The 18,831-nt window shown below is 41.4% G+C and overlaps 1 protein-coding gene across 4 annotated transcripts in view; it reads left to right on the forward strand.

The window, feature by feature from the left end:
- FNIP2 (folliculin interacting protein 2) overlaps positions 1 to 18,831 on the forward strand; it is a 137,979-nt gene that overhangs the window by 65,595 nt on the left and 53,553 nt on the right. For 2 of the 4 annotated variants that reach the window (XM_032413080.1, XM_032413082.1), the window contains exons 2-8: positions 132 to 258; positions 2,913 to 3,044; positions 5,370 to 5,470; positions 5,586 to 5,657; positions 7,439 to 7,539; positions 7,714 to 7,803; positions 9,349 to 9,420. In XM_032413080.1, the coding sequence (XP_032268971.1) occupies positions 132 to 258; positions 2,913 to 3,044; positions 5,370 to 5,470; positions 5,586 to 5,657; positions 7,439 to 7,539; positions 7,714 to 7,803; positions 9,349 to 9,420 (695 nt within the window). The remainder of the gene's footprint in view (positions 1 to 131; positions 259 to 2,912; positions 3,045 to 5,369; positions 5,471 to 5,585; positions 5,658 to 7,438; positions 7,540 to 7,713; positions 7,804 to 9,348; positions 9,421 to 18,831) is intronic. The other 2 variants (XM_032413081.1, XM_032413083.1) reach the window with 1 other exon arrangement.

Below are 18,831 nucleotides of genomic sequence, written 5' to 3' on the forward strand. Positions count from 1 at the left end.
GACAGGGTCATCATCTCTGCGCCCTTGTGGCCTTCTGCTGCACATAGGTGCACCGGCTCGGAAACGTGGCTCTCCACGATCATTCCAAGTCTTGTGGATAACGTAACCTTTTCTCCCTGTTTAATCCACAGTTGGTCATGTTCAGAGTTGGACTTGAATGAGATCCGCCTGATAGTTTACCAGGACTGCGAAAGGAGAGGCAGACAAGTCTTGTTTGATTCTAAAGCGGTTCACAAGACTGAGGAGGTGGCAACCCAGGTACGAAATGCAGGTTTGCTTTCATCTTTTTTTATTTGTGCTGTTAACCACCCCTCTGAGCAATCGTTTATTAATTCATAATCTTCTCTTTGGGCTGTATTGTACAGTATCATTAATGGTTCAGAAGAAACAGAAAGGCTCTCTGCCACCCCACCCTGCTGCATTTGTACTCTATTAATATACACAGGTGAAACTGTTAGCAAGGAATCATGACAGATGCTCAGTAGTGTACTATAAGTATTACTAGAGGTAAATTTGCTGGTGAGTTGTAATTCAGTAGTATTTGGATGCCAAACATGTGCTGTGTAATAGGAAAACTGAGAACTCTAAAATTCATAAAGCGTTAGCCTGAAGGGAAGTTAATAGATCATTCTGTCTAGTATTTCACATAGATACCAAGAGGTATTACGTTGCACTAGGTTAAACAAAATTAAATAGCTTTCCTTACCATAGGACTTCAGTATGCTAACATACACTTTCATCTTCAAAAGGGAGTGCTTCTCAAACCCATCTGACCAAGGCAGCTTTATTTATTTCCCATTTTTAGTGGAGAGCAGGGTGGTGGTGATGGTGTTCTGGGGTGGGGCATGGGAGATCTGGGATGTTGGTAAAGTGAGGACATAACAGCCCTTGATCCCTTAGAGCCAGAACAGGAAACGTATAAGGTCATGTGTCTGGGTCCAGTCCTCCCTGAGTCTTCTGGACATCAACCCAGGGTACGTCTTTAAGTTGTCGCCTTTAGACTTTTCATTCTTTTCATGTTCAATACCTTGCTATCTATACTGACCAAATTCTAGAAGTTCATAGAATGTGTAGCTAAGTAAATGAATAGTTTATTTCACGGTCTTTGTTTCATCAGGGCCAAGGGGCTCTTTTCCTGCTTTTGATAAAGATCATTTCTGCAGGAAGGAAGTATTTGGTTAAAAGCAGTTTGGCTGAGTAGATTCCGTAGTGCTTTAAAGTGGAAGTCTGCCAGGTAGCTAATCATTACATTAGTTGTTGGGCTTGTTAGGTTGGGGGTGGGGGAGGGATCTCTCAAGTGATTCACCTGTAGGCTTTAATGGTAGATTTGTATCAAAGTTGAGGTGAGCCGGCACTTGACCCTTTGGTGAACAGGACATGGTCCCCTTGATTTCCCACATCGTTTCCTGTTTCCCTGAAGGCCTCGCACAGGTAGTTTAGTGGGACACCCGCATGCCATCACTAGGGCTCCTCTTGGTGGTAACAGGTGGAGAAAAATTCTCACTGGTTTTCAAAAGGAACTGGAATTTTGGCATATCGATATGAGAGCAGTGATAACACTGGAGTCTGGAAGTACTCATTTAATCGAGAAGGCAGCTAGGTCCAGAGAGGTTATAACTTGCCCAAGGCTACAAAAAGAGCCCCCCCCCCAAAAAAAGAGTGCTCTATTCACGTACCAGGTATTAGCCCCAGTTATAGACTGCTCAGTATGTTGTACCCCAGCCAGAGGGTCGAGCAGTCGTGAGGCAGGTGCGGACTTAGTGTCACTTTAGGCTCTCTGAGAGGCTGTGTTTCTGGTTTAAGTGGTATTAAGTAACAGCTAGAGCTGAAGCGGGTGTTGAAGGAGTGCCTGATACCTGGGAATGACCAAGTATGACTTTGAGTGCCATCGCTGCGGGGGTGGCTGTTACGGACCAGTGCAGTGTGTGTTTTCCTTACATTCTTTTCCCATTTTCAGCCCCCCACTCCCTTGGCAAGCGCAAGACCTCATGAGTTTGTATCAAGCACATGACTGCAGGCATTTGCATTAGACCACCAATGTGACTGTCACATTGGAGATTAGATAAGCTGCAGTTGCATTCATGTTTTTCCAAGCAAAAGCTGCCCACAGAAAAGCAAGTAAGACTCCAACAGAATAGAAACAACTTGTCATAGGTGGCATAGGATGCTTCTGTAGGGAGTAATATATTTCGGTGTAGGAGGAAGGGCAAAATTAGTAAAGGGGTATCTTTATACCTTTATGTCACTGTCATAACTCTATTTAGGGAATATATAGTAGATAATCTTCTATTACCCCTAACCTTTAGAGGTCACTTTTCCATCACATGATGTATAATTCACAGGAGCTCCTATTTCAGAGTTTTGGTTCATCTTTCACAAATTCGACCTCATGATTTTCTCTCCTGTTACCTTTAAAGGAGTGCTAGAGAAGGTGTGTCATTAAAAATACAAACTCAGACTTTCCAAATTAGTAATTTTGCTTTCTTACTTAGTTCCATTTGCCTGGTAAAATTTTAAATTTGAAGCAATTTCTTTCTCCACATCAATATTTATAGATTATGACTCTCCACAGTACTAACAGATTCATTAATAACCCAGAGATCAGATCTCACTGACGTTTTCAAGACAGGAATTGAAACATAAATAACAGTTGAATTACTTGAGAATATTCACACTACATAACCCCCGTCTTCTGTCCAGTTACCTTTCTTCCGCGTGCCTCCTTCCCAGATACTGTAGACTCCCGGGAAGCGCATTTTTTGTCCTCAGCAAGAAGGGGAAGAAAGCTTCTGGTTTTCCATGCAACTTACGCACAACATAACAGTGATTTAACAAAGAAATGCCCAGTGAAGAGCGTGCTGCGGGAGCCTGATGCACTTAGCAGTACTTACCTTGCCTGTTTGTCTCCCCAGAAAACAGAGGATGCCCCTATTAAACTGGCAGCCAAGTGCTGTCAGGGCAGCGGCAGCAGCAGCAGCGTCTCATCCCAGAGCTCTTCCGGGGGATCTTTGCAGCACGCCAAGGAGCAGCTCCCCAAGTACCAGGTAAAACCGTCCCTGCCACGTCCCACAGCCCCTGGGACTGAAGCCATTTACTGTAATTTCTCCACAAGGAAGAATACTTGCTTGAGGCTCCTACTCCAGGAACATGAGCATATGTATTCGAAGATGTGCTCTTAAATGTTTCATGTCAGTGCTGTGTTCACACTTCAGCTTTTGTCTCTTGATAAAAACTATAATTAAAGCGAGGTGACCCAGTATAATACATACTGAGTGAGGAAGAAATATTGCGAACGAGGTAAACCCTTCTGTTTTGCTTCCTTTGTTGCCCGAACCTGATGAAAAAGCACGGGTTTTCCAGTTTTGTTTTAAGAATTTCAAGGATTCTGAGGATGTATATGGGCATCCTAAGAAAATAGCACATGCCAGTCGGAGGAAGAGAACCGTGTGTAGGAGAAGAAAGAAAGGGCAAGATGTAACTTGAGTGTGAGGAATACGGGGCTGGTAGCAGGGGTGTGTGTGTGTGTGTGTGTGTGTGTGTAAGGCAGTAGAGGATAGGGATTAGGGTTATTGAAAAATATTGGCGTACTAGACATAAGGGAAGAAATGTTTCGTAAATACTGAAGAGCAGGACAGTGTAAACTGATGGAGGATGTATCAGATTTTTTTTTTTTTTTGACTCATGGAATTTTCCATGTTCCTGGAAAAGCAAAGCCAGGTAAATTGCCAGCAGCCACTGGTCTGTGGAACTTTGTTAATTTCATGTTCAGGATTTGGGCCCCGCATTTGCACTTATTTCACAGTGCTCCTGGGTCTCAAGGCAGTTGGTGATTAAAAAAGTATACAGTGAAATTTTCAGCTAGTTGAGAATTACAGTTGGCATGTAGACCTTGTACCCCAAGAAAAAGCAGATTACAAAATGCAGGTGGTGGGTGGAAGTTACTAATAAAAAATGTGAAAGACAGTTGGTTTCTGTCTGCATGTGGTGAGAAGAGGTTGGCGTGAGCTATAACCAACCAGAGAGGAGCCTAGTTAATCAAGGCTGATAGGTGCATGTTTCTCTTTCCTTCTCTGCAAACATGTCTAAGTAGGAGTGTATGTGTGCATTTGTGTGTGCATGTACTTGTGTGTGTGTGTGTGTGTGTGTGTGTGTGTGTGGATTTGGAGTTTAAAAAAAAGATTGAGAAGAGAAAGTTAAGAACAATTCCCATGTTTTTGCTTGGGTGGAAAGCATACTAGCAGAGAATCTGGCGCTGGATGGGCTGGGTCAGAGAGAGACGGTTGTTTTGTCTTGGTCGGCTGTGCTGGGGTGCCTGCAGCATATCCTAATAATACATTACCATTATACATATGTGATAATATACATATTACATATAACATATATGATATGTAATAATATATTGTTATGATATGTGAATGAATGTGTTTGGATATAGGATTCTAGAGTTCAGGGAGAGGTCTAGGCCTAGAGTAAAGATGTGGGAGGTATTCCTATGTAAAGAATAACCAGAATCCCAAGAGTGGTTGAGAGTGTGGACGGTGACTAGGAGTGCCCTCTGAGGAACAGCCCTGTTCAAGGGATGATCTAAGAAAGAAGAGATTCAAATAGGAGAGTAGATAAAAGCAGCAGCTATCGGGAGAGATGTTTAAGAAAGCAAACTGGAAAGTGTACTGGATTTGACTGGAAGGCAGAGGCTATATCACTAGGTCAGTTTGAATAGATGAGGCTGCAGCAGGTTAAGCAAATGAGACTTGGGAAAGTTGGAGGTAGCTCAGGCCTACCCTTGTGGATGACCGAAGGGACAAGAAAAACTGGTCAGAAGCTAGAGGGGTCAAATATTTTTGAAATATTTTTTGGTAAAACTTTCAAGGTATCAGACCATCTGTTACCTTTTAGACCCTCACAAAAACTCTCCCTGAGCCAATTGGCATTTTCATTCAACACTGTTAATTATTTAGGTGAATAGTACTGAACTGTGTTTCTTTTCAGGATGTATTTTTGGTACCAAGAGAAGAGTTACCCTGTTTTTTTTTTTTCAGAACTTAATCTTTCTCTGTAGAGTTTATAAAGGGAGATAATGAAAAATCTTTGCCTTTCATAACAAGATTAAGAATGATCCCTGCTGAGACACTGCGATCCTGTATGGAGATATTGTGCATAAAGATGAAATCATGAACACAAGTAATAATTTGGGGGAAAAAATAGCCAATCACCATTATAGATTAAGATGATCAGTTTCTGCTTTGAATTTTAGTTACCTGCTACACTAAAGACGGACCCATAGATAAATAAGCGTTATTTTCTGTTGCATTACACATCACGTTGTGCCACATAGTAACTTTGGTTTTGGTCTCTTCCCTGTGTGGCAGTACACAAGACCAGCTTCTGATGTCAACATGCTAGGGGAAATGATGTTTGGCTCAGTCGCAATGAGTTATAAAGGCTCCACTTTAAAGATACACTATATCCGGTGAGTTTGAGCTGCTTTTTCTACTAGTTGGGAGAAATGGAATGGTGATACTGGCTTCTTAATTCAAAAATGCATCTCTCCCCCCCCCCCCCGCCCTTTTTTTGTTTTCTTCCAGTTCTCCTCCACAACTGATGATTAGTAAGGTATTCTCTGCTAGAATGGGCAGCTTCTGTGGGAGTACAAATAAGTAAGTGTGGGATTTTGTACCTGTCTTTCCCCCTCTCCCCCATTTTTTTTAAGTGGCTATTTCTGGCTAGAGTAGTTCTTCCAGGGCCATAAGTTCTTTTGGAAATGAGAAGTGGGAAGAGTCCACATTAACAAAGGGATTTTAAAAGTGGCCATTTTCCTGTGCATAATGAGTATGAAAAGGCCTTTGACTTTATCAGGTGGCCTTAAAGAGAAATGACTGTTTATTTTCCAACATTATTTTATCTTAAAAAAAGAAAAACAAAAGACCTGTTGGTTAGTTTGTTAATTTATTTCTAAAGGAATGAAGTATGTGGTGAGTTTTTCCAGGTTGCTAGGCTATGTATGGCAGGATGGGTCATATGTGCTCACCATCTCTTCAGCCATCAGTGTAGCCTCTATGATTGATAGGTACTTGGGCCGTGCACTTTTCTGATCTTCACTCCTCTGAGTTTTTTTCCTCCTCTAATTTTACACTTCTGTGTAGACTGAGAATACTGATGTGTCTAACTTAACTTTTATTCATGTATTTCGAACTTTTCAAGCAGAAATAGTTCATATGCTTCATTTTTGAATAAAGCAAAACATTTGTTATACTTTGGTAAGTTTGTAAGAAGTTTGTTATAAATTAAAGGGGTATTCTTAGGGGTCAAATGAAGGCTGCTCTTTTTTATATTCCTGGGAAATTAAAAATATTTTCCTTTGTAGATTTGTGTACCACTGAGTAACTCTGCTTACTCTTCAACAAAATAATGAATTTAACTTTTTTTTTAATTGATTTTTTTTTTTTTAAAGCTTTTATGTATTCATTTGCCAGAGAGAGAGACAGTGTTTACAAGCAGGGGGAGTGGCAGGCAGAGGGAGAAGCAGGCTCCCCACTGAGCAGGGAGCCCGATGTGGGATTCGATTCCAGGACCCTGGGATCATGACCTGAATCGAAGGCAGATGCTTAACTGACTGAGCCACCCAGGCGCCCTGAATTTAACTTGTTTAAGCATTTAACATTGGACTGGCGTTACTTAAGCCAGTATGGAAATGATTTTTTTTTTTTCTCGTGAGATATTCTTTTTCAGACTCTCAGTCATTACGCTAATTCCCTATAATAGAATATTGAGCTCAGATTTAAGTAAAAATTATTTTGGCCTCATTATGCTGTATTACCCTCAAGGTCTTGATATTTATTTTACTAGCTAATAAATCAAGTAAATTATTAAAATCTGCTTCTCTCACATTTGTGTTTATGAGTAACTCTAACTTTTTAGATGTTGCAAAGTCAAACTCCTATAAGAATAATAATTTCTATTCTATCCTCCTGCTGAAGAAAGTTGCCAAATTGCTTGTAGATGTTAACTAAGAATTAAGATGAATTTCATTTTGCAGGTTTATGTGAAATTACCCTTGAAATGAATGGCAGCATCTTGGGTATCAGTTACTAAGGCACAATTTAGAAACAAATAGCAGTATCCTAGCTGTCTGTCACCATATCAAAATTTGTAGAGTTCAGTGCCCCATTTTATAACGTGAAACTGTTAGGAAAGCACTGTTTAGTTTTATAGGTTGGACTGCCTCCAAAAAGCTTTTCTTGTCTTTTCCTCCAACAAATTCCCCTGAAGTTTGGTTTCCTTTGCTAGATGTAAGACTTTATTCATTTGTAAAGAAAAGTCTGGGCAGCTGGTAAGTTGTCTATGTTTGAGAGTTTGTTAGAAAACAGCTTTATTTGTCTCTTGATTTTTTTTTTTTCCCCTCTTCTCTCTCTCCCTTCCTTCCCCTCTCCGGATTTAGCTTGCAAGACAGCTTTGAATACATCCACCAGGATCCTAATTTGGGAAAACTGAACACAAATCAGAATAATTTGGGTCCTTGTCGTACTGGGAGTAACCTAGGTAAAATCCTCCACGTAACTGGGCTCTTTCTTTCCGAATACCACTATTGTGGGTGTGTGTTTTGCTTTATTTGAGTTTGTTGTGCTGTTTTGTTTTTTTTTGCATCATCTTTAATCCGTGTTTATTTTTGTGTGTGTACCTCGTTTGCCCTCCTGTGTGTGTCACTGTCTCTAGGTGTGCTGCAAGCATGCGGCAGCAAACTGCTGCAGGGCGTAGCTGAAGGAGGACCTCTCCGGCTCACCCGGAGTGCTTCTTTCTTTGCAGGTTTGTGTGGAATGCTGAGTACAGTGTGACCCACACACACATTAATAATAAGTCCTGTGCAGGTTCTTAGGAAAAAAAAAAATCCTTTTTGGTGCCTCTCTAAGAAATCCAAGGGGCTCTTGAGATTATTAGTTTCAAATGCAGCCAAGTTCATGGTGTTTTGAAAATTCCACCAAAGAACCTCTATTGTAAATGTCTTTGCTAATACCCCAGTGTAAGCTGATTTTGATCTGAAATGAGCCCTTAGTGTTTCTAAGAGGTTTATATTTTCTGATTTTCCTGGGCCTCTTCGGCTGCTCTGGACGGCTGTTTCTCTTTCTCATGGTATATACCTTTATCCATTTGTTCACCTGCATCCTTACCTGCACAGAGTTTTCTTCAAAAGTCACCCTAATAAGAGCATGGAAGACCTACCTCTCTTTCTCTTTTCTTCCTCATCCCTCTCTCTCTCTCTCTAGCATTTAAGTAGTTTAAACATAGTTTCTAGGTTCTTTACAGGTATAATCATCTCGGTCTCTCTGGGTAGGTAAATTCTGAGATTTAACTGGCCTTGCTAGCTAAAGTTGTTGAATGTCTGTTGTAGTCTGGCATGATTAACAAGTGTGGGGAATCTTCACTACTAACATTAAAGGTTATGTTTATGGCAAATGGTATTCTTCATTCTGTTCTTCTTTGTAGCTGGAAATATGCTAAGCACCGAGAAACTGACACCCTCCCACCTACTTAGAGTGAGGATAAGATGTTTATATGCTCTCTTTAAAATTGTGAAAATAAACATGCTTCAAAAATAGCTGGCAAGTATAATAATCAGGCAGGGCACTGGGCTTCTTGTACATTGTAAAACTTACTATAGCAACATGCCATCTACCCTGCAGCTCAATAAGTATACAGTTTAGATGAGTCTGAAGCATTCCTAGAAGTCTATAATACTTTAAAGTGTTTTCTAAAATTCATGCCACGATATGAGTTTTTCTCAGTAACTACAATAATACTGGTTGTATATGGAAAAGAAGTGGAGGAAGAAATATTTGAAAATGAATATGTGTTTTTTTTTTATCTACCAAGAGAGTGAGTTATAAATAGAGAAATATTTTTTAAATCTATGAAATGGTATTCAAGTATTTCTGTTCCCCAAAGTTGCCTAGAGTTACTAATGAAACTGATTATAAAGCATTTTGAAAATACAGTGCTATTTAAATATGACATTACTAATGAGGAAAGGGGCCGAAAGTATCTGCCTGAGAATGTTTGTTCATTGTTTCAACTGCATGAATAGTTTATTATGGCAGTTTGTTTTAGATATAAGCATCAGTCCAAAGGGTGTTTATGTTACATAGGGTAAAGGCAGGTAGTTACTTGAGTCTATCTTCTTTTCACTCGTTTTCTACGTATTTAATTTTGCTTCCTGGTTAATTTTTCTATAAACATAGGCCAGTCAACAATAGCGCTAGCCTACCTTGAAATGTAAAAGTGACTACAGTCGTTTTTGAACAACTGGTTCTTTGGGCATTTCAGTAACAGGGTTACCTTTTGCCTTTCTCTCAGCACATAGCACTCCGGTTGACATGCCGAGCAGAGGACAGAATGAAGACCGGGACAGCGGCATTGCCAGATCAGGTATTTGTACTTCCTTTTATTGGTTTAGCTGGTAGAGTGAACTCTTCATTCACGATGGGGAAGTAGGTCGGAAAACAGATCCGGACTTTCTTCCTTCTCCACATTCTAAGATAGTCTCATGCATCTGAAGATCTAGGACTTTGGTATACAGCATCTAGGAGTGGTTGTGCAAAATGGACTCATTTTTTTCTAAACCAGACTCATAGGAAGGAGACTCTTGTACTTTGAGAAATTTCTTCTTAAAGGGAAGCTTCCTTGAACCAATTTTGCTGGGAATTTGCCTGCTGAATATTGAATGTAAAATCAGAGGAAGAAGGGTGTCTGTGGAAGTAAGTCTATCCCTGACTGGGGGAGGGCCTGCCAGTCACCCTCTCTCCTGCCCTAGAGTCATGCTGATGATCTAGATTTTATCTTGGATAGCCCTTTCTCTCATTCCTTCAAGCGTTCAGCTTTTCTAATGCTGCTTTTAAGATCTCTCGGTTTCTGCTTTTGTACACGATTCTGCTATGAGTTTTGATTTGTGGTTTAGATCTGGTAGATTCTGTGCTGTAGAAGGGTAGTGAACCAGTGATCTGGAACTGGAGGCCTTGGAGATGTTTGGGTTTAGCCTGATGAACACAGGTCATACACGCCACTTCTGCCTTCCGCTGAAGACCAAGGGCACCCTGCTGGTTTTACCTGTGATACACAGCACCGTCACCGAGTAAGCCAGCCGGTCAGTACTTGCATGTGGGGGACGGGATCCAGGCCTCAGATGCCTTTCTTCCCGGCCTCCCATTCATGTCAGCATCCAGATCTGAATGTTTTCTGAGGAGAGAAACTTGGGACTGACCAGATGTGGGAGGGAGTGGGGGGGGGGAGGGTAGAACTGATACCAGTGTGAATTACAAGACTGAGAGAGCACTAGCTTTCTTTGATAATTTGGCTTCTATTCCCAGCAGTCTTTACTTTGAGTCTTCCAGGTCTCTTATCAGGAGAAAGGGGACAGAGATGGAGAGGGCTGCAAGTGCTCTTGCAGGGCATTTGGCTCCCCTTGTTCTCCTGGTAGATGTGTTCACATTCACATGCCTTCCGCTCCCATCTGGGTGCTGTTCTAAAATCACCGAGTCCACCTAAAGACCAGTGTGAGCTCTACACCCCTGGCAGGGTTCAGCAGTTTGTTGATAAAATCCTCTTTATGTTCTTACTGTAGTTAATTCTCTAAGATCTCTTCTTATACCCACCTTAACATTGCAGGGACCAAGGTCCTCATCCTGAAACAGAATAGGGACTCCAGGTGTTTGAACTGAATTAGCAGAAGATGTAGAGAAATTAAAAACATGCTTATTCCTTTTTTCTATAATTTTCAACTTTGTGTCTAAAGAGTTGAGAGATGGGGTAAATTTTTTAAAATTGATTTTATTTTTTAGAACAGTTTGAGATTTACAAAAAAATCGAGATGAGTACAGATAATTCCCATATAATGTGCACACAGTTTGCCCTATTACTAGCATCTTACATTAGTATGGTGCATTTGTTATAGTTCACAAATCAATATTGATGTATTATTATTACCTAAAGTCCATAGTCTTATTTATTTCCTTGGTTTTTATCTAATGTCTTTTTTTTTCCTGTTCCAGGAAAAAATTTATTTAGTTTATATTTAGTTATCATGTCTCTTTAGGGCTCCTTTCGATTTTCTCAGACTTCTTTATTTTTGATAACCTTGACAGTTTTGAGGAATAGTGCCCAGGTATTTTGTAGAATGCCCCCTATTCAAATTTGTTTGATGTTTTTCACATGATTACTAGGGTTATGGGTTTTTCGAAGAAAGATCCCAGAGGTGAAGTGCCGTTTCCATCACATCATACCAGGGTACATGTGTTTGTCAGGTTTCTCCACTGTAAAGTTACTCTTTATTTCCCCTTTACTATAACTTAGGAAGGAAATCACATGGATCATTCTACCTTCCTCCCCTTGCTTATATGAAACTCCCTACTCTAGCAGTGAGAAACCTGGCTCTCACTGTCTGCCATCAACTTTATTAACTAGAGTATAGTGCTTCTGTTCCGTTCCTTTTACTTTTAGTCTTAAAGATGTCTACTCATTTCCAAAGTTACTTAGGTCAGCACCATTTTTTAAAAAGATTATTTTAGAGAGAGAGAGCACGGAGGGGAGGGGCAGAGGGAGAGGGAGTCTTAAGCAGACTCGTGCTGATCACAGAGCCTAATGCAGGGCTTGATCTCACGATCCTGAGATCAAGACCTGAGCTGAAATCTAGAGTCAGATGCTTAACCGACTGTGCCACCCGGGCGTCCTGAGGTCAGCACCTTTTGAGATGGGGGAATTTTTGTAGCTATATGTGCCAGTCCAGTAGAATCTCTGAAATTAGTGTTCACACCATTTCACCTTGCAAAGGCTTCATGAATACTACCCAGAACTTTGATTATTACAAGTCAGGTCTGAAGAATAATTTAAGGTTCTTCCTCTCCCCCCCGCCCACCCCGCCATAGTCCAGTAGAGAAGTAACTTGAGAAAAGCTTTTTGTTTGTTTTTAAATCATTGTTTATACAGAGAAACTTGTTTCAGGATAAAAAGGAATTTTAAAGGAGAGTTTACAGTTCCCCATCCAAAAGAAACCTGAGGTTCTTTGTCCTATCCCACCAGTGCCTTCCTTACGCATCCCTTTCTGCAGGAAAACTTGAAAGGAGGGAATGGATGTAGGAGCTTATTTCACATTCAGCAGCAAACTTGTTCTGTGCAGAGTATGCTCTGGGAATACAAAGAGCCATAGGGTTTTGAATTCCCAAAGGGGTTTACTCTGTTGTTAGAAAACGGAATTATTTTGGTGGTTTCCACAGTAAGACCAATTTGATACAGTTGAAATTAAGGGAAGGAGTTAGAAGGGTAGCACTGATTCCTAACTAGCCAGTCATCAAGCCACATTTATTTATTTATTTATTTATTTATTTTTAAGATTTTATTTATTTGAGAGAGAATGAAAGAGAGAGAGCATGAGGTGGGGAGGATCAGAGGGAGAAGCAGACTCCCTGCCGAGCAGGGAGCCTGATGCGGGGCTCGATCCCAGGACTCCAGGATCATGACCTGAGCCGAAGGCAGTCACTTAACCAACTGAGCCACCCAGGTGCCCCCACATTTATTTATTGAATAACAGTTTTTAGCCCCCTGTGTTGTCAGACTCTAACAGGATTTGGGTGTTTTTGAAGAAGAGTAGAGTATAGCACCTGCCCTCAGGAAGAGTTCGTGTAAACCAAGAGTTAAAATCCAGTGTGATAAGTACGACCTCATAAGATACTGTGGGAACAAAGAGGAACAGTAAGTCACTTTGCCTGGGAATTCAGGATAATGGCCTCATAGAAGAGGTAATATTTGAGTGACACCTTGAAGGTAGAAAAGAACTGCACCAGCATTTAGGAAAAGAGCATTTCTGAAAATAGTTTGTGCAAGGGTGTAGATCCTTGAGAGTATACTGTTAGGATGTTTGAATGATGGCAGGACTGGAAAGCAGGGTTGGGAATGTCAGCAGGTAAGGCTGGTTATGAAAGGCTAATTTTGAATGGCACCAGTCCCATGATAAGGAATTTGGATTTAATCTTACTAGCAGGGGCAGCTAAGGGATGTAACATAATTGGCTCTATTTTTGAGATCCATGTGGTGCTTCACAAACTGTGCTCCAGAAAAAGCTGGACCAGTGTATCCATTGCTAAAATAAATTAACGGTGATGCTTTCTAAGTTAGCAGGGGATGAAGGGACTTAGGTTTTTTTCTCATTTCTCAACTTTTTTTCAATATAGTTTTCCCAAACTTTTGAGGCTTCCCACTACTGTGTGTGTGTGTGTGTGTGTGTTTGTAGCTAGTATAAAATGATTATCTGATTTAGCATAAAATTTTTTGAAAAATAGTCCATTGGTTTTTTCCTCTTCCGTTTTTTGGAATAGCATCTTTGAAAAATATGTAACTTTTTTTTTTCTAAGTTACCCAGTAGCTTTTTGTAATAACAGAGAGGAAATCAAAGCTTAATTGTGACCTATGTCTTAATGTATTTTCCTCTTCATATTAAGTACTCCAGTGCCTCTTTACAAGCTTGTAACACAGAGAGAGAATAAGAAAGAAAGCAATAGCAAGAATATCTAACTTATTAAAAAAAAAAAAAAGAGGGACACCTGGGTGGCTCAGTTAGTTAGGCATCTGACTCATGATTTCGGCTCAGGTTATGATCTCATGGGTCGAGAGATGGAGCCCCACATCAGGTTCCATAGGGAATCTGCTGGAGATTCTCTCCCTCTCCCTCTGCCCCTCCCTCCACTTGCTTGTGCTCTCTCTCTCTGTCTGATAAATATTTTTTTTAAAAAAGAGTAAGTTCTGGGGCGCCTGGGTGGCTCAGTCGGTTAAGCATCTGCCTTCGGCTCAGGTCATGATCTCAGGGTCCTGGGATCGAGTCCCGCATCGGGCTCTCTGTTTAGCAGGGAGTCTGCCTCTCCCTCTTACTCTCCCTCTGTGCTCTCTCTCTCTCTCTCTCTCTCTCTCTCTCAAAATGAATAAAAAAAAAAAAGAGTAAGTTCTTTACTGCCTTAACTAGTTAGACTGTTTTTTAAAGAAGCTTCTTCAGTAAAGGAACGGAGTAAATAATAAGCTTACAGTGTTTTTTCCTTTTAAGAGTAGCAGTTTACTTAAAGATATTTGCCTTATTTCCTGAATTTTTGGAATGTAGTAAGGAAGTCAAGTGAGAAATATATACATTTTATTAAAAATTTAATATTCATATTCATAGGCTTTTCCTATAAAAAGTTTGGGAAGCCATTGTTCGTTCTTTTTTTTTTTTTAAGATTTTATTTATTTACTTGACAGAGAGAGCACATGCAGGGGGAGCGGCAGGCAGAGGGAGAGGGAGAAGCAGACTCCCTGCTGAGCAGAGAGCCACCAATGCGGGCTTGATCCCAGGACCCTGGGATCATGACCCGAGCCGGAGGCAGACGCTTAGCCGACTGAGCCACCCAGGTGCCCCAAGAACCATGTTTCTAGTATTATTCTGGAGGATGAGGACTAGAAGGAGACAAGATGAGATGTTGTTGTATAAAAAAGATTGGAAGCAACCTTAATGTTCATCACTAGGTATTGGTTAAATTATATACTTTTCAGGAAAGGAATACCACGTGGTCGTTAAAAGATTTGGGGCAGCTCTGCATGCCTTGAAATAGAAAAGTTCTCTTAGATATATTTTTAAGTGGAAAAAGAAAGGTGTATCCACAGTGTGTTCCAGTAAACCATCAAAAGAAAGGCATATACAGGCTGTCTTTCTGCATATAAAGATAAGTATATTCATAGAATGTCTATAGAAGGGATACAAACTGGGACATGTAAGAAGGGAAAATGCATTTTCATTGTATTCTCTTTTGGATATTTTTTAACGTGTGCTCTGTGCATATGTTAATCTAGAAGACTAATTATTTTTTAAGAGGTTGTTCTTTAAATGGTCACCGTTAAAATTATTTGACTAAGGTCTTGGGAGAAGGGAAGAATGGGTTTCAGCTATGCTAGGAGGTAGGATTGGCAAGGCTCGGTGACTAAGGGGGGGGCACAGGATGTGGAGGAGGCAGGAGGAACCAAGGGTGACTCTCCGTTTCTAACTCAGGTAAACAAGCAGAGGTTAATGGCATTAACTAGTATAGGGAAAGCAGGAGGCCAATCCAGAGAGACAGATACTGAGATAATTCTTCAGTTATTAGTGTCTGTAAGTTCTTTAGCTGTGAGTAGTCAGCTGTAATTTAGAAATAGGAAACTGGCTCTAAAGAGATGGATTGGAGCAGAAGCTAGAATGTGGAAGTCCGGGTGCATGAGTAGAGTAAGGTTTGGAGGGCCAGAATTGAGACCAGAGCCACTGAGCTTTGTTAATCTCACCACCTTAATTTAGGCTTCGATTCTCTTCCTCATCAAAATGTTCGAATCATTGACAAGAAAAATAATTCCTCATTCACTGAGCAACTGCATTTCCTCTGTTCTTAGAAGTAGTAGAATAAACAGAAGATCAATATGAGAAAAACTTTGATAATATACTTTCAAACACTTTTCAAGTGTTTTATTTTTTAAGATTTTATTTATCTGAGAGAGAGAGAGTGTGAGCGTGCACAAGCAGTGGGGAGGGGCACAGGGAGAGGGAGAAGCAGACTCCTCACTGAGCAGGGAGCCTCAAAACACTGGACTCCATCCCAGGACCCTGGGATCATGATCCGAGCTAGAGGCAGATGCTTAACGACTGAGCCACCCAGGCGCCCCTCAGGTGTTTTAAAATGAACCTTCAGCGTAAGAGTATGCATCATCATAGTATTCAGATAGGACATGTGTTTTGGCCACAATACAGGTACAGAATGGACCCCACCCAAAATACAATTTGCATGTCAAGACTGATGACAACAACACACATGCCAAGAGGATATGAAAATATTTATCATTCACATAATGATGCTTTCTGGTGAGAGCAGGGTGGGCTTCCCAAGCTGGTCAGCAAATGACTCGAGAGATAGGGAAAGGAGATGATATTGGGGTTTTTATGGTGGTTAGGAGGTAGACCCAGGGTGAGGGCTTCCACACAAGGCTGAACTTCCCACTGGTTCCAAAGGAGAGAGCCCCTGGGCTTTCTTATCACCTTGCCCAGATGTGAGGCAGAAAGGGAAGGGCGTTGAGGGGAGAAGCTGAAAAGGTATCAGCAGTTAAACATGAAAAAATGGGAATCACACTGTTTATTGCAACGCAGGTCACCATTGAATGATGCAAACTGACATCTCATTTGTATCTGAATTCTTTATTGACTTAACTGCTGCAGTGCTTTGTAAAGAGGGGCAAGAGTCCAGGAGGGTACTGTTTGTTTGCTGTCTGGCCATGGCATCCTGTTGACCTTGCGTGTACACATATAGGCGAAGGCTTGAACTTCTCAGCCTATCTGAGTCTTGGGAGTACAACTTGTGCTCCTCGGGGAACACAAGAGAATGGGAGGCCTCTAAGGAACTGCTGGGGGGGGGTCATCCCCCACTCACTTGTTTGTCTCCCCTGGGAAGTTGTCATGAAACAGTTTCTCATCACCTCCAGGGTGCAGATAAGATTTGGAGCTTTCTGCCCAGCCCACCTGAGACTCGAGGTGCAGAACAGAAGACTGCTTAGCTGTAGTCTACAGCTGGCTCCCCGGCACCAGGGTCTCCTACAAATTGTGGAGCAGGCATCTGATCCCTTTTGTGTCAGTATTGTCCTTTGTGGTGTGTGGGGCAAGGATCACTAGGGACTGGCACTTTTGGTTTATTCTTCTTTCCACAGTCTATGTAAGAAACTGTCCCAGTCTAAAAATGTCTTATATCATTACTGTCAAATCTTTACTTTGGGCTTTGCCTTGCCTTCTATATATGAAGTTGGCAGTCTGTAATGTAGCTTGGACAGAACTCAATTTCTACATTTCATTATAATTCTCATATTTCAAGTCAGACCTTTGGTATTCTGGAACGGATATGTATCTTCTTCAGTTTCAGAAATTTGCTAACTTTTGCTTTAACTTTTTCCTCTCTACATTTGCATTCTTATTACCTATTTAAGAAAAATTAGAATAAAAGAGTAATGCAAATAGCAACCCAAATTGTAAAGGGATCTAGGAATAATTCTAAAAAAACAAACAAACAGATGTGTGATACAGTTATGGAGAGATTCAAAAACTTGATTAAAAGAAGACCTAAATGGACTGGGAGCAAGATGGCGGAGGAGTAGGAGACCTGGATTTCATCTGGTCCCAGGAATTCAGCTGGATAGGGATCAAACGATTCTGAACACCTACCAACTCAACAGGAGATCGAAGAAAAGAATAGCAATAACTCTCTGAACAGAAAAGGGACCACTTTCTGGAAGGTAGGACGTGCGGAGAAGTGAATCCGAGGCGATATTCGGGAAGATAGATGGCGGGGGAGGGGGCCTCCATCGGCCGCTACTGGCAAGTGATAGAGCCACGGAGCACAAAATCGGAACTTTTAGAAGTCAGCTCCGCTGAGGGACGTCGCTCCAGTGGCTAAGGGGGGATGGGGGGTGGAACCTTCACTGCGACAGTGTGGTCTCAGCACCCTCGGACTCACAGAAAGACCGGGGGTGCCTGAGTGCGGCAGAGCTCCCAGGTGTCGGAGCGGGGAAACTGGCTGCAGAGACGGAGCCGAGGTGCGGGCTCTCAGCTTGGGGTTGCCACAAACCGTGATCCATGGCACAGTCGGGCCATTGCTCCTCCAGCAGGGACCCAACAAGTGGCAGATCCGGGGAGACCCCTGTCCTCCCCTGGGAGGAGCAGTGCGAGAGCTCAATGCAGGGATCCGCTGGGTTTGGAGACTCCACACGGGGTCATGTACCAGAGATAGAAACGCTCTTGTCACAGGCCGGGTGAGCACGGAGTGCGGCCAGAGACCAGGGAGACGGGAGTGACTGACTGCTTTTCTCTGGGGGTGCGCTGAGGAGTAGGGCCCTGAGCTCTCGGCTTCTCCGGGGAGAAGATTGGGAGGCCGCCATTTTCACTCTCGTCCTCCGAAGCTGTACAGAAAGCTTGCAGGGAACGAAAGCTTCCGAGAGCAAACCCGGGCAGATTACTTAGCCCAGACCTGGCAAGGACGGGGCAATTCCGCCTCCCGCAAAGACATTTGGGAACCACGGCAACAGGCCCCTCCCCCAGAAGATCAGCAAGAACTGCCAGCCAAGACCAAGTTTACCGATCAATGAGAACGGCAGAACTCCAGCGCTAGGGGAATACTGCACATAGAATTAATGGCTTTTTTTTACCATGACTCTTTAGTCTTTCAAAGTTAATTTATTTTTTAACTTCTTTTTTTTGAATTTTTCTTTTTCCCTTTTTCAACCAACATCTTATCAATCCCTTTTTTAAAAAATATTTTTTATTTTTCATTTTTAGAGTCATATTCTATCCCTTCATAGTAGTTACCCTTATTTTTGGTGTATATATATACATATATAAGTTGTTCTTTCTTTAAAATTTTGGGATACAGTTTCTTCTAACAGATCAAAATATACCCTAAATCTCTAGTGTATGGCTTTGTTCTAGTCTCCTGCCTGATCACATCATCACCCTTTTTTTTAAAAAAATCCTCTTCTTTCAACCAACTTCTTATCTTACCAATTCCTTTTATAAAATCTTTTATAATTTTCATCTTTACAGTCATATTCCATCCCTTCATCGTATTAACCCTTATTTTTGTACATATATGTTTTTCTTTCTTTAAAATTTTGGGAGACACTTTCTTCACCAAAATACGCCCAAAATCCAGTGTGTGGCACTGATCTATTCACCAGCCTGATCATATTTGATCATATTCTGTTTGTTTTGTTTTGTTTTGTTTTTGTTTGTTTTTATCATTTTCTTTTTTTTTTTTTTTTTTTTTT

Source organism: Phoca vitulina, unplaced genomic scaffold (genome assembly GCF_004348235.1).
Source record: "Phoca vitulina isolate PV1807 unplaced genomic scaffold, GSC_HSeal_1.0 scaffold14, whole genome shotgun sequence".
NCBI lineage: Eukaryota > Metazoa > Chordata > Mammalia > Carnivora > Phocidae > Phoca > Phoca vitulina.